A 16,547-nucleotide genomic window follows, 5' to 3' on the forward strand; every position below is an offset into this window, starting at 1 on the left:
CTAATTCATTATTAATGCTATATAATGTTTCACAAAGGAAAAAAAAAATCCTTTACACCATTATGACATAAAAAGAAAAGCTTGTGTACCTTATGAAGAAATTAATACATAATATTAGCAAGAAAAAAGTTACAATTGAAATTATATTTTTGTGACATGTGCAATCAAGGTTAAAGATATTTTTTATACTCCAATAATATTGTTGTTCATTTTTTTAAAATATGTTTGTCGCCCCCAAGAAGTCTGGGGACTGGAGCCCTGTCATAGAGCTCTGAGCTGTGAACCGCTTCTTTGTCCTATCTCATTTAACCATGGAGTCATACTTGTCCTTTTGATGGGATTTCACTCCTGGTCTGTAAAAGAAGATGGTAGATTAGAAACCACCTACCATCATCTTCCATAGACCAGGAGTGAAAGCCCATCAAATGGACAAGTACAACTCCATGGTTAAACAAGGTAGGACTTTACCTTTGTTTTGTCCATCAGGGTTGTGTTTTTCAGTTCCAGGCTTTTTCATTTGGGCTCAATTCTGCTCCCTGTGTTTATAGTCTGGTGGTCAGTGCATTTGTCTGTTTTCATCCTTCTTGGGACCTTTTTTTTCACTGTTACATGGAGGACTGGCTACTTCTAGCTTCCTCACAGGCCACTTCTGCCATTCATACTCATTTTCTCCTTTGAGAAGTTGGTTGGGGTGGAGAAGTCTTTTCTCACCCACACGTAATAACTTGTTCTCTGTGGAGTATTGTCCAATTCTGGATGAGGGCTTCCAGAGAAGCCCACATCTCCAAAAGAGATAGAACCTCTATTATAATGGGAAAAAGGAGAGGAGGATAGGTTGAGAACCAGTAGCTCCATAACATGCAAACAAAGGAGAGAAGGTTGAGCCCAACTGATGATTTCTTGGTCATGCCAAATTGCATCACCTTCAGTGGGTGTTGATGGACCAGTGCAGCCTTGTTTCGATCCCTTGGATGCCACTCTCCTCCTTACAAACCAACTTTCTCTGGTGGTTGGGTCGAGACAACACCAGTATGGTGAATCAATGCCAAATGAGCTGCGAGGAGCACCCAACAAGTGATATGGAGAGAGAGGACTCGGATAGAGTCTACCACCTCGAGACCTCTTGAGCATCCAGGTAAGCACCCCAACTGGAAAGAGAGATATCTGTAAATAGGTGACATTTTAGATGAGAATTAAGAAGAGGAACACCAATATTTTACACATGCATGGCTGGGTAACTTCCTCCTACTGCGGACTGGATGACACATTCCCAATGCTGCCTTGTGATGAACTGGAGATGCACCCCTACTTTGCTGTCCACCTTCCCGCTGTTTCCCAGATGTTGGTTCCCTGCGAATATGGTGATGGTCGGGTTGGATGTGCACACATGATTAAGCTGGGAAGGTTCATCCATTGTTTCAACCCATATTGTGACACAATTTTCATATGTGCATAAGTAGAGTATAATTGACTCAGAAATGGTGAGATCTCCCACAGGTGTGTTACCTTCCGTTGATTCACTAGCCCCATGTTCTTTCTTTGGGCACTTTCTAAAGGGGGATCACTCCTCACCAGACCCTCCACCAACTCAATGTGGGATTCTAACTATTTGTGAGAAAAGGTAAGATATTGCTTCAAAAGTTAACATCTTTCCTACACTGAAAGTGTATTTCTGATAAATACCTACTTCTCACACTTCCCGACCGACCTCTCCACTTCTGGTGTGGGTTTTGTATGTAGTGCCCAATGTCGAAGGGATTATGGGCTGCACGGAAGAGAGGCACTAGTGACGATAGGAGTTGTGTCACATTCCTATTGGTGGAAGGTTGCTGCATGATCATTTTCAAGATAGCATGCAGATATTTCACATGAATACACATCAGGATAGGTAGGAGTATCAAGGCTAGTGGCGAATGAAAATTTGTGCTTGAGGGCAGTATAAGTCGAGAAAAGCAATTCATGAGAGGAGGAAAGTATCTATCAGAAATACATTTTCAGTGTAGGAAAATGTTAACTTTGAGTAAACTTTTTCTCCTTGTAAGCAGAAAAGACAATGTAAAACATACATCCATTAACACATAAACTGAAGTACAAACAAGTATATTTTATAGGTATACACAAGTTGTTTAGTTTTTTATTTATAAATAATATGTTGTTTCAGAACTTTGTACAAAAAAAAAGATAATAAAGACTAAGGCTGTTTGTATTATTAACAAGATTTATCTTGTTTTTTGTTTTTTCACTCAGGTGACACCTTCTTCGGAATTTGACGTGTATGGTCTCTACAAGTGTGAAGGAATAAATGAGCATGGAAAAGGCAACATTACTATTCAGCTGGATGAAGCTTGTAAGTTTTACCTAAAAACTTACGGGATGGTATAAAACTGATTGTCAGGTGTATGTTTTTTTGACATAATGTTCACATGTGTTTTAACATTTCTTAAACTGAAATGCATACCAAGACTTTGATGTAAAATAAAATTTTAAGTATTGTATTTTGTTGTGTAAGTGTGATGAAAATGCTACAACATACTAGTCTGATGGTGTGACTGTATAAGAATCTATTATACTTTTAGGTTATATGCCAAACAATCCATTAGAAATGGATCCAAAAAACTGTAAACTGTTTTTATTGAAGATTCCTTTGATATGTTTTCACATTTATTAGTTTGAAGCAGTAATTCTACTGAGTGATTAGTTACGTATCAATATTTCTGTGCAATAGCTTAGAACACTTATGTTGTTAGCTTCAAATCCACGTTTCTGTAGCATTAGTTTCAATTACATGTAGTTTAGTCAACTAAAGATGCTATTGTATGTTTATTTTCATATACACATGCCTCTGTATGGTTACTTCTGGATCCAAATGCTGCTGTCTAGCTGTATCCAAACTAATATAGTGTAAATAGTTTCAGAATGATTACTTAAACTACCTATCAGAATTGTTCATAGTTTAAAATTGCATACAATTAACTGAATTCACATTTTTTTATTTTCAAGATGTCCCAGGAAAATTGTCTCAGGTGGATTACAAAGAAGTTACCTCAACAACAATATCTTTTGAGTTTTTGAGTGATGATGATGGAGGAATGCCTATCTCATCATACTTGGTACACTACAGGGAAAAAAGTGATGCTCCAGAAAATTTCAAAGTAGAAGAATGGCTAGCAGGTAAAATTATTCATTTTTCATAGTGTCTGTATTTGTTGTGAATATTTAAACAGTTTAAAATTAAGTTTGTCCCAACTATTCTTTATCAATGTGCATTTGTGAATATTTGGGTTGAAGAGGAAAATGTGAAAGAAGTTTTAAGAGAAACTTAAAGACTTGCATTTGGTGCTTTTGCATAAACAGGAAAAACAGCTGTTGGATTTATATGAATGTCGAGTTTTTGGTTTTAAAGTTTTTACTACTCTTAAGAATATATAAACAGGATTCATATAACTCCTTGAAACTCTGGAAATTGAACTCTTAATAATTTTAGTATTTCAAATCCTGGAAGAATGGCTGTTCTTAAGTTATGATATAGGAAAAGTCCTGAATTTTCTGTTTCTCTGGAAAAATTCACCATGAAATAATTGACTTAATTAGATGGAAAATTTAACAAGTAGCACAAGTTTATTTATCAGGATCAGGTTTGTTTATATTTTATAGCAGTCATTGTGAATCTCTTGCCTCACAATACCTGATACTGTTGAAATTTCCACTGGTTGACATGTCTGATAGTTGAAAATACATGATTAATCCTGCTTTGAAGGACTCAAGAGTCATAGAAAATTGAGTATGAATCCTGGAAAGAGACCTGAAATTTTCTTTTGTATGTATCTATATAAATAATATGCTAATGTTTGTTTGTTTGAATGAAACTTTTCTCACAAATTTCTCAATCAAATGCTACAAATCTAATATCGTTAGAAAGTCCATATTGCATACTGGCTTTTCCATTCAGAATTGCCCTAACTGTTTTTTGCTTAGTCAACTTTTTTAATGCAGTGACTATGCTACACCATTGCACAATGTCATCATGCGAAGACTGGCTTTAATTTAACTTTAGTTTTTTTATTTGTAAAGTATTTCATACATATAAAATTAACCCACATGTAATTTCCTAAAAAAAATGAACATTACATTAAATACAATTCCCATGGGCTTTCTCGACTTATTTAGGTCTAAAACATGCATTTGTTTGAAACCATATGCTTATCACTTTCTGAACACATATTCAGACATTTCTGCATATTCAGCAAAGTTTGCCTTCATTACAATTTTGTAATAATTTAGCTTCGGTTCATTTCATAGATCACTATAAACATCATTTAGTTACTTTTTCTGTACTACAGGTTTTATTCTTCGTTTTTGTGAGTTTCTTTGTTTCAACTCATAAAACTGTGTCATACACTGAATTCTCATAACTGTTTCATACTCTGTACACTATTATTATTACTTATTACAGTATTGTTTACTCTATATGTAGTTTTATTAAATAAAGTTACATAAGTGTAGTTTTAATAGATAAACTTGTGTCTACGTGAGTTTGTATGCCTGACCATGTAAAATTTTTTCAAATAGACCAGGATTTATCAATCTAACACGTAATGCCTGCACGAAAGCACAGCACAAATGGTGTGTGTGTGTGAAACTGAGAGAATAAGGAAAATTCCGAGTGAAGGGGCATTAAAACAAATGTTTTGCAGGTTGCAGCTAGTAGTCAATATTTATCTTGTACGAAAGTTTACTTGGCTCTAATGTAGAAACAAAATGAACAATAATTTTATTTTTTTATCAGCTTTTACTAACAACTAATGAATATGTGTGTGTGTGTGTATATGTTTGAATAGGAACAACATACATTCTGGAAAACCTGAAACCAAGAGCTACTTACATTTTTCGATTTGCTGCAAAGAATGCAGTTGGCACAGGAATGTGGCTTGATAAAGAGCCCTGGAAAATGCCAGAAGAATCTGCCCCTGATCCACCAACAATAATTTCACCTGTAGGAAACATGAGTACATATCCAGACAAGATGGATATTCAGTGGAATATAAATCATGACAATGGAAAACCTATCAAGATTTTTCAAATACGCTACTTTAAGGTACAGGACATAGTTTCAGATACATTAGTACTATTATAATTGATTTATAATGTATTATCAAGAAAACTAAAGTGGAAAATACATCCTTTTTGTCGTGTAAACCATAGTAAGAAAAAATATCTGATTTGAGTGTTGTTCATTACAGTGGCTTTAAAAATCAGCTTCAGCTTGTCAAGATCTATGATATTTGGTCATCTTTATTGAAAAGGGAAAGATTAGTTGTTCTATTGAATTAGACCTATGAGGCTTCATCTTATGTTATAGCCAATAAAATATTTTAGGTTTTGATATTTTAGTCTCCTGATTACAAACAACATGAAAATGTTTTTTGCTTTAAATTTCTAAAGAACAAAAATGGATGTTTTTTTTAATAAACTTCAGTTATAATTTACAGTTTAGGAGAATTAAAATTTTACAAGAATCATAATATCTAAGATAGATAGGAATTCTGTACTGTCCTGCTACTCAACTCTCCAGCTAATCAGTAATGTTTAGTACCCATTCATTTGTTTGTATGGTTAACTCAAAATTGCATTGTTAAAGCAATTTTTGGGGGGCAGTTATATCAGTAACTAGACATTTTTGGAAGTGTTAAATAAAGTTATGTGTGTACTGGTATAACACTTTTCAAGTAACAGGTATCATTGATTGTGCATGAAGCAATGTATATATATTTAATAAAAAAAATTTATGGGGATTAATTTGCATTGTTAGATTAATAAATGGAATTAGGATTAGCATAAGTGTCCTAAGCTGGCTGAACCTTGTGAAATATTATTAGGATTATAGCCAAAAATAGATAACAATGAAGGTACCCAACTAATGATTCATTGCATTCTAATCATTATAAGTTTTGTTTTGCAACATTGTATACTCCTAGTTAAAAGAGTATACTAAATTTGCTACATTAATTTCTAGATTAATTTTCAATTCTGATCTATGTATGTAGCTTGCTTTGATCAGAAGTTATTAATAAATATAAATCAAGATTATGTTTATTGACACCAATATAAAACCAACCATATTCTTACTTTATAAGTTATGGTTAAGGTGCTGAAAGCTGGTGCAGCATTAGAAACCAATAAGCCTAAAATATGTGATTGAAATCCTGTTAACTGTAGACATGAGCTTTTGATTAATTCTTGCAACATAGAAAATCTGAGAAAGAAGTTAATAGTTGTAAAGGTTACAGTGGCTTTTGGTACAAATTTGTTGGTTGTTAAAAGTAGGTTTACCTAATAGACATGCATCTATAAAAGGGGGAGTTTACCTTCACATTATGACCAGAAATAAATGTTTAATGAGGAAGTTGTTTCATCTGTAATAGAATTACCATAAACAACATTTGCAGAAATGAACCTGTGTATTGCTACATTCTTATTTTTTTACTTGTGCATCAAATCCTATATGCCCATTAATGTAGTTTTGCTCAATGTAAGGCTATTTGTTCTACTTTGCATACATTTTTTTTAATGTGAGCATGATCTTTAAGTGATTTCAGTCTTCATTTTATTGGTTATCACTATGAGTTATAACAATTATTAAAGATGATATTGTTTACAGATTGTGCTGACTGTTGTTTTCATAGAAACTTGTTTAAGCTGAAGTATAAAAATCTATCTTTTACCATATTATGAAGTGATTAAAGCTTTTGTTTTGAGATGCAAATGTACACTATGCAAAAAAGTAACCAATGAATAAATTTAGATTAATCTTTTGTACACCCTATATCAGCCAATGAAAGTGCAACTGGCTCCATTGGCCAATAACATGGTTACATGTTAAAAACTGTTACATTATACAGTACGATTGAGACACTTTTGTACTTGTGGGACTAATAACGTTCTGCCACATTGCTTATTGAGCAGTTTTTATACTGAACCCTAATCACTTTCAAGAGCAGAAAAAAAAATAGTTAAAAAAATAAATTAAGAGATTTAGCTTTTCCCATTTCTAAAGAATATTCAAATACATGTTATGGTGCAAGTCAAAACTATTTGGGTACTCAGACACTTAATACAGGCATAGATCCTTGAGGAGCTTATTGTCCACAACTTACCCTAACTGCACACAGTCACCATCAATGATTCTATAAAAGTGCTATGAATTAATACTTCTTATAAGTATTTCACAATATAAAATTCACTATATATTATTTTTTTTTTAAGGTCTAATTTTTAGGTAAGAAACACAAATACACTTTTTTTTTCTAATTATTTTCCAATTTTAAATTCCAGAAAAAAATAATCACAGGGAAGTTTGATTTTTTAGTTAAATTGTATAAACCAGAATGTATTTTATAGTAATATTTTAGGCATAGAAATTTTGACTTGAAATAATTAGTGGGTTTCTTATCTCTAAGGCCAGGCAGTAGATATAAGAATAAAATGCTCGCCATTAGAGGAGAAGAGGGTAAACTGAATGCTGTTTAGGATGCTGGGTTCAGACTCTCACAGTTGTATTTTGTCCTCAGCTGTACTCGCTATAGTAAAATCATTAAACAAAATCATACATTACATTCAGTCTGTGCATGAAGAGTTATAGTAAAGTGCTGCTGAAATTGATAATTCAAATTTTTTAAAAGAAATATGATGAAGACTCGTTATTTATGTGTACCTTTCTAACCATAAGATAACCTCTCTTCCAAAATTTTTTTATATTGATGGTGAACACTTACCTACCAAATTGTTTCACAATAATTTTGATTGTAATACCAAAGCCAAGACATTGAGAAAATGACCTGATCTTTAAAAAGTAATTCAACACACATTTATATCATGAAAACTGTATTTAAACCATTCAGGCTAGAGTTTAATTAGCCTTTTTATTAGCAAGAAATACAACTTTGTTTATGAAAGAGATTCTGTGATGATAGGATGTCACCTTTAATTCCAAACATGGATGGATTTTCTGCTTGATCTTACCCTTTAAGCCGTAAGTTCTTTATTATTATAGTATTATGTACTTAACTTACTTTTATTTCCATAAATTTATTTCATTCAAGATAAAAAAACAGAGTGAAAACAAGTGGAAGCAAGAAGGTCAAGATAAAGTAATCAATCTTGACAATGACTCAAAAGAAGATAAGAAGGCCCATTTTACATTAACTGAACTGGAACCTGACACTTACTATAAAGTGGAGCTAAGAGCCAAAAATGAGATTGGTTTCAGCCAGGATGAAACAATGATTTTCCGAACAGCTACAAGTAAGAAATTTTGATTTAACTGAAGACTTACCATTTAATAATAATGTTACTGTTAAAAATGTATTTTCAAGAGCTAGTTGACTGGTATAGATGGAAGCTGCTGGTCAGCCTGACATAGATCAAATCTGTCTTTTTTTTTTCTTAAAGCTTGCAGTTTATCAGCTGTAGGCTCCCCCTATTTTATTGTCTGGAAAGCAATGCATGTCAAAGCATAATATTATGAAGGTAGCGGTGATCATCATAGTAGTTTGGGATTAATGTGTTAGAATTTAAGAAAATTTGAAACATTTTTACAGTAAAATATGTTTTGCAAAAATTGTCTATCTTATGAAATACATTGTTGGATAGAAATTGAAATTCCATGAGTGATGTTTTACTTTTAGGCTCTAAAGTGCCATGTTCAAACAGGATGTAGATTTACCAGCAGAAATTATATATATATATCACATTAAAAAAAAAATTCAGAGGTAAAGTACATTGAAAACAAACAAAACATATACATTACTTTTATAATTAGTTCTGAGTCCTAAGAGCAGCATCATACAGTTACATTATCATCTACAGTTCAGTCTACATGCATTCAGAGAAAGTAATAAATCATGATGCTATGCTATTCCTCCATGGGTGGTCGTTAGGAAATGATCATAAAATGTTTGTTTAAATGAAATTGTAGCAAAGTTAAATATAACACTGGATACACCAAGCTCATATTTCTCATGGTATTTAAGCTGCTCTCTGTGAATTTCATATACTACTGATAATTTCACCAACTCATATTTCAGTTTGATTCAATTGAAATATCTTTCACAACTTACCAGAAAACCACAGCTAAAACTGTGTTTTCTCTGACACATGGTGTGAGTTTCTCTGTTACTCTTTATCCTATCATAAAAAGTAATTTCTTGTCAAAATGGAAATATTCTCTCACTAGCTAGTATTAATGAATAGAACAGGTGCACTATATCTTCAACTAATAACTTAGACACAGTTAACTTCATATCATTGTCTTAACATCCAGATCAAGTCCTATATATTTTCATTCATATGTGACTTAATAATTGTGTTCTTTGTGTAATTATCCATTTGTGTTATTCAACACTTATAAATGACTTTATATAATGTTCATACACATGTGTAAAACACACATTTACATATGAACTTACGATATACATCTACCACTATTACACATTGTCACATAAACTAATTGCTTATAATATTATAATGGACTGCTTCTTACTCCCACACAAATTTCTTTGTTATCCTTCTCCAGTTAATTTCCATATTTATTACTGGTATTGCAGTCCAGTAATGTTCTGCTAATTATAAGCCATCACAAAATAAATAACCACTGACAGAATTCAGTTAAATTAAGATAGTGACCTCTCTGAAATGAATAAGGGAGTAGTTCAGACCTTCCTTTGGTGGTACCCTTAAATGTCAGGGAAGGAATCTGCCTAACCTTACTCACAGGGACCTGTGATAGTGTCATTTTCTCCTGTGAACTCTTGGCCAAAACTAGGCTGACATGTCATAAATTTCGGGGGTACAGTGTGGCAGGTATACTCAGGGTATCCAACACTAATGAAAGGTTGGCCCCTGTTCTAGCATAGCATAGTCAGAATGATGAGAGGTGCTTGACCACCCATTCATTGGCTCTACATAACCCCAGTTTCATTCTGGTCGATAGTGTTTCAGCAGGATACCTCCTAACCCAGATAGGATCACCACTGCTCCATGGTCTACTTACTTCATCATCTCACTAGCTGATCAGGTAGCTCTTGTTAGCAGACAATGTCCACCAATGACACCCCCCAGCCTCAGGTGGCTTCGATCAAATAAGGGGTTGGGTTACTTCAGTTGCCAAAACCTGGGAGCCCTACACAGACTGCTATTCGTACCCCAAACTATAGAGCAATCAGGATATTCCTCCTTATGAATGTATGGAAAGAACAAAATGGTTCATCATTATGAGTTTTACTAAATTGTATAGTACAATTTATTCTCATTTTCCCTTGTTGTTGAGCTTTTTTTAGGTAGGTGAAACTTCATGTAATGTTAAACACATATTAAGAAACATTTAGCAAACATACTCTCATGAAAGTTATAATACTTTGCAAACACATGAAAGTAATAACATCAGGTTTAAAGACATCAGAATTTCATCACACATGCTAGTATTTTTAAACATGTATTCATGTATAAACTATGTAATTAAAGGCCAAATGAAAAGAAAACAACAGAAGCCTTAAGTAGTTGTTCTCATTAGTTATTGTTAGAAAATAGTAAGACACTTAAAAAAAAACATAACCGTAAGAGTAATCGAGCATGCTTATAATTTCAAGAGGAATGTAGTCGGTTTTATATCAGAATGGTGGAATTTTTCATGTAATCTTCTTGTTTAATTGATAAGAAAGTACATAAATCAATATCAGCATGAATAATATTGAAGTTGAGGAAGACTAAGTTAAAAATATATTTTTTTTTTGCCTGAATTAGAAGCTGCAGTTAGTGGCACTGCTCAAGAAGGAGGAATATCTACATCTGTGATAGTGGCAATTGTTGTGGTTCTCATTGTTGTGATACTTATTGTCATTGATGTAACTTTCTACTTCTACTACCATTGGGGAGTTTTATACTTTTTGAGACATAATGTATGTGGTGAACCTTCTGAAAGCAAAGGCAAAGAAGCAGTCACTTCTGATGAAGAGAAGGGGAGGTAAGAATAGTTTATTTTGTGTTTTCCCAAAATTGTTAAAATCCATTGAACTTACAAAATAGACACAGACTAAAATAGTATAGTTCGAAAATCAGTGTATTCACAAAGGAAAATGTCATATACTACAAAATGCATGAACCAAACTGACTTTAGTATTTGTATTCTAATAAAATTTTTCTTTATTTTTATTTCTTTGAATTCAAAGTATATCATTTTTATGCTTGTTTCTTTCTACTGTTTATCAAAAAATTATTTCTTGACAGTCTCTGTCTAAGCAATGCCTATACTAAGTAGTCAGAGTACCTGACTAAATAGTATGGGCTTGTGCTCATATCTTACCTAGCCTCAGTTTTACCTCTCTCCAGGGAACTGCATTTTTGCTTAAAACATTTTCTGAGTAAATTTTTTGAAATAAAGCCAAGTAGACTGAATTCTGACACAATAATTTACCTCCTTTCACAAATATAGCTATTCTTGTTCATTGCTACCCTCTATATGCAAAAGATTTTTCACATGTCACAAGCCTTGATCTCCCACATACCCCATAATCAACATGGTTCAACTGTGTCACGCATGTAAATCATCATGCGACAACCCTCCAACAATTAGAGTGCAACAAAACCTCCTGATGCATGCGACTCCCTCCCTCTATTCGAGTTTACTGATCTATCACTTCTTGTTTGGCAGTGTTATCATCATGAATTTTTTGTTGTTGTTTTTTTGAAGTGGAAATATTTTTGTATCTTTTTTTCCCCTACTCAACTTTAACAGTTTTAAGTGATCACTTACCTTTATTGTTCTTAACATTTTTGGGGGGTTTACACTGGTGTGTATGTTTCTACTTCAAAGTGATATCATTTACTTCCAGCACAACACTTACAGCTTCAGGTGTACTCGACGGAGGAATTGTCGGCATTTATATGTTGGGGGGGGATATTTTGGGCCATTGATTCTTTATTCATGTTCCATGTCTGGCATTTTCCTATCATTTACCTGTCCAACCTGAAAAGGTTCCTCCATTAGTCGTGCATTCTCAATGCTGATTGGAGTTCTGTGATCGGTTTGTCCCGCCTCAATCACTTCTTGGTTTTTTCCTCATTTTACTATGTTGTTGTTTATCACACTCTGGTGGGCCATTTCTCCAGGACTGAGGATGCCCAAGGAAGACATTTCATATTCTTATACCCAAGTTCCTATTTTTCATCCCTTGTGATGCCATCTTAGGTTTGTTCACCATGGGGTTGAGTACCAGATTTGTGCTTTACCCTTTGCCCTTTTTTTTGGATCCTTCAGTCGTTTGTTGGGTGATCAAAGTTTTACCTGACTTCAGCATAATGGGGGCTTGTACTTGCACCACAAAGTGGTTGTCTGACTTCTGTTAGCTCAATATACTCACCTGCTTCTTACCCATGCAGCTCGGGTGGTTAGATTTTCCAGTTGAAGAAGTCTTTTTCCATAATGTACTTAACATTCATGTTTTCTGGGGCCCATCCTTCTCCTCTTAAAATGCATTTGATGGAGCTTTCAATATCATGCCGTTACTGTTAACTATCTTACTGCTAGCAAGGTTCTATCGCATTGGGAGAGTTCTCTTCTATGGAAGCACTTATTCCCTTGGGTCTGGTACATGTGAGATCTTTTCAGGGGACATTGCACAACCCATGGAATCTTGATAGTGTTCCTTTGGATTCCCCTTGTAACTTTCCAGTCCCTACACACTTTATTCCATGGAGTCCTCAAAATATTCTGGTGGTTCTAACTCCAGTCTCTAGTGGGGTACTCCTCAGTGGGATGTGTTTGCATCTTTCCTTGATTCCAAGTTACGTACCTCTTTTTTTGTCTCCAGTTGTTTATCCATTCACCCTAGCTGTCTATGCATTTAGGCAGGATTGGGACCAGTTTCTACCTTTATTTTATCATCCCATCTATCATTTTCCCCCAGGTGATTTCATTCATCTATGCCACTCTATGTTCAGTCTTTCTGATTGCTGCTTCTTGGTCAGCATATATCTGATTTTCTCAGCAGCTTCAGCTTGATCCATTCCTTTTGTTTTGGATCAATTTTTCCTAACCTACACTTTGAAGACTCATGTGGCATGTTCTTCCTTTTCATCATTTTCGTTTCCTTCCAGTCCCATCTTTATTCCAGGTCGAATTAGGGTGTCCTTCTACATTCTGTATGTGCTCTTGGTCGCTTAATTGCCTTCAAGACTTCTTTCTGTTGGTTCCCTTTCCCACAGTTTCATTCCCCGGCACCACTCCTCTGTTCATGACTTTTTCCTTCCTCCCTTACCAATTGGATTCGGCTTTTGTTTGATTGTTTCTGGTTTGTTTTTTATTCCTTGTCTTCTTCTTCCTGTAATTAATTCCTGGTGTCTTTACTCTGATCAGGCACCTTACCTTGTAACTGCATCTCATCTACATCATACATTTATCTCCCATTATCTGCTTCATGTTGCGGTTTCTTCCTTGTCGGGGTACCTTCTTCCACCTGTTGCCATTCTTTACTCTTTGATGATACTGTGACTCGGTAAATTACTTTTTTGTATATGTATATATATACACCTCTTCTTTTTCAGAAGCATGTCCCTTTTTTCTTTAAGGATCCCACTCTGTAGTGAGTGGTGCCTGTCCAGGTATACTTAAACTACTCAAATCTGCACCATCAGTCTGTGATGACTTCACAGTTATAACTTCAATGGCCACTAAGTGCACACTGTTGAGATGGGGTGTTCCACAAGATCACTCAGGTTTTTCCTCGTGAAACATCTGCTTCATTAATATACCTTTTCCAGACTGTACTAACCCATGGACTTCATGGGTAAAGCATAAGGGGATAGCTGCCCATCCCTGCCATTCCTTAGATTGAATAAATCAGGAATGGTCTGCTTTTCAAAAGAGGGTTTTTGTGGTCACCTGTTGCACTATCTTCAATGTTGATGTTCCTCTGAACTCTCTACCACATTATCTCTCCCCTTTTTCTTCTAGTGAAGTACAAGAATCCTTACCACTTTCCAATTCCAAGCCACTGGGATGGTGGACCATGGAGGTATCGTCCTGAATGTGATAGTGATTTCCAATACAAATATAATGAATCCATTCAGTTGAGAGTAGAGAAATGGTGTTCTGCTGGTGTAGATGATGATATGTTCTCCAGTCTGATGCTCCATCTCTGAACGGGACTATCCGAGGGGATGTTGTAGCTTTGGAGTGGGCTATCAAAATTGTAGTTCATCCTTCTGATTGGGATCCTTCATCCTATCATCACATGGATGTCGGTTCCCAGTGGCTGGGTTTTGGATGCAGTTGACTTGCCGTGTATGGTCCATTGCACCCTAGCCATTCTACACCTTGGGGCACATCCTTTTACACTTACCCACATTACTGTCTCCCAAGGGATTGAGATTCCTATATCATGTGTTTTGGATCCCTATCCAAACATTGTTCTTTCCCTTTTGGATGTGCTCCTATTTTTTTTTCCACCCATGTTTGCAACACCTCTTTCCACACTGGGCATAGAGTATACCTGGTACAGATGTGGTGCAGTCTCCCATGTAGGATCCTCTACTGCAAGGATTTCCACTTTTTTGGTGCTCTTTGAATACTTTCAAAGGATGCTTCTTTCTTTTCCTCTCACTGGTCCCTCCACCTGTTTAATGTGGGATTCTAGCTATATCTGTGAGTAGAGGTAAGTTACGTATGGGAAGTTATATTCCTATGCTTAAAATGTATTTCTGATAGGTACTTACCTCCTTTCACACTTCCCACCCTTCCTCCTCACTGAAAATTGGTCCTTCAATTTCTGCTAAAACTTGAAGTGATAGTTTGGTAGAATTTAATAGAGGGAGTCACATGCATCAAGAGGGTGTGTTGCACTCCTATTCATGGAGTGTTGTCCCATGATGATTTACAAGTGAGATGCAGTGAACCATGTTGATTGGGGATGTGGGAACTCAAGGCTTGTGTCATGCAAAAATATTTTTTGCATACTAGATGGCAGCACTGAACAACAATAGCTATATCTGTGAGAATAGGTAAGTACCTATTGGAAATACATTTTCAGTATAGGAAAATTATAACTTCTAAAGACTAGTTGGTATATCTTGAAATTACTACTGATCATTTCACTGCCATATAACCAGTGAAATAAAGGCTGAGAATTGCACAGTTTGATATTCCAAAGCTCAGCTAGTTAGTACCTCATGTTAACAAAGATTTTATTTTCTTATAAGCATACTGTTGGCTTTTCTTCAGCATTCCAGTACACAAGGAACAGGTTAAAACCACAGATGAAGTTGGTGATTCTTCATCCCCAACTGCTGAGTAAGGAACGTGATCTTCTCTTGATGCATGTGTGTGGTACATATGGGCATGAGAATATATGTATGATTTTCAACAGAACAGCTTACAGAAAAAAATGAACGTTTATCTTTAAGAAGTTGTGCCATATAACTTATGCTAGTGAAAATATATGATTTGTTGAAATATAAAGAATACATTTGTGTGGGAGCTCAGATATCAGATCTCTAACTCTTATGTGATATAATTAAAACATTTAAATCAGTTCTATCTCCTAGCTTAGGTTTGAAGGATTTGGGGATTTTCACAAAAAAATTTTATTACAGGTATTGTTATTCAACTGTAAAAACCACCAAACCTTTTTTTTTCTCTTTCTCATGGGAACAAATTAAAATTAAAGTTCTGTCCCTCCAATTAAAGGATATCACTATTTCAGTGTTTAACATTGCATCTGCATGTCTAACATTCTGCACTGTGCAGCTGAACAGCTCAAGTGACTTAAGTGATCTCAAGGCATTAGATAAGCATGTGATGTCTTAAAAGTTTATTGAAAGCTGATTGTGTCTTGTGAATTCTTATTATCATGTTTTGTAAATGTCCCTATTGTGCGAAAACTTAGGTTCAGTATACAAATTTCTTTCTTACTTATTTGAAAGGTTTATGATTTCTTGTGTTTTCAAAGGTGTACTTCATGACTGATAAGCTTAAGAATCCTGTATTTTAATGAGTTTCTTAATGCATTATTCAAAGTAATCTTATATTTTGCATTCCTTTATAATATGACTTGGTTGCTTTGTGTGTTGTCTTTTAAGCATAATTTTAAAGTTTATATATCTTGTTATATAACAGGAAATACATTATAGCAAAATGACAATATATAAGTACAGAAAACAAAATCGAATATAAAGAGAGACCAGAGCTGCTTTCTTAGTAGTAAAAGCGGATATTGGATCTCTTCTAAAGTTTGGTTTATTTATGGTTTTTATTTCAGTGTACTTGTTGTTGTTTTTTTTCCATTGTATTTAAGGTTTAAATGTTTTTGTTATCATTTTCTTCAGCTTGAAACATAAGTGCTCTGAAACAAATTGTGCACGTGTGCGATATATTTCATTTCTTTAATCTTTAGATTTTATTATTTCAAACTTAGGCATATGATTTTTGTTTATTTTTTGGTCACAGTACTTAAGATTTTTCATTTGTTTTGGTTGAAATACTTTAGAAGTTTTCTACT

The 16,547-nt window shown here is 34.5% G+C and overlaps 1 protein-coding gene across 1 annotated transcript in view; it reads left to right on the plus strand.

Moving 5' to 3' along the window:
- LOC106457286 (fasciclin-2-like) overlaps positions 1-16,547 on the plus strand; it is a 123,650-nt gene that overhangs the window by 102,221 nt on the left and 4,882 nt on the right. Inside the window, exons 10-15 of the mRNA XM_022383354.1 lie at positions 2,248-2,347; positions 3,001-3,171; positions 4,839-5,095; positions 8,100-8,301; positions 10,798-11,017; positions 15,272-15,340. Of these exons, the coding sequence (XP_022239062.1) occupies positions 2,248-2,347; positions 3,001-3,171; positions 4,839-5,095; positions 8,100-8,301; positions 10,798-11,017; positions 15,272-15,340 (1,019 nt within the window). The remainder of the gene's footprint in view (positions 1-2,247; positions 2,348-3,000; positions 3,172-4,838; positions 5,096-8,099; positions 8,302-10,797; positions 11,018-15,271; positions 15,341-16,547) is intronic.

The sequence above is a fragment of the Limulus polyphemus genome, unplaced genomic scaffold, assembly GCF_000517525.1.
Source record: "Limulus polyphemus unplaced genomic scaffold, Limulus_polyphemus-2.1.2 Scaffold15, whole genome shotgun sequence".
In the NCBI taxonomy this organism is placed as follows: Eukaryota; Metazoa; Arthropoda; class Merostomata; order Xiphosura; family Limulidae; genus Limulus; species Limulus polyphemus.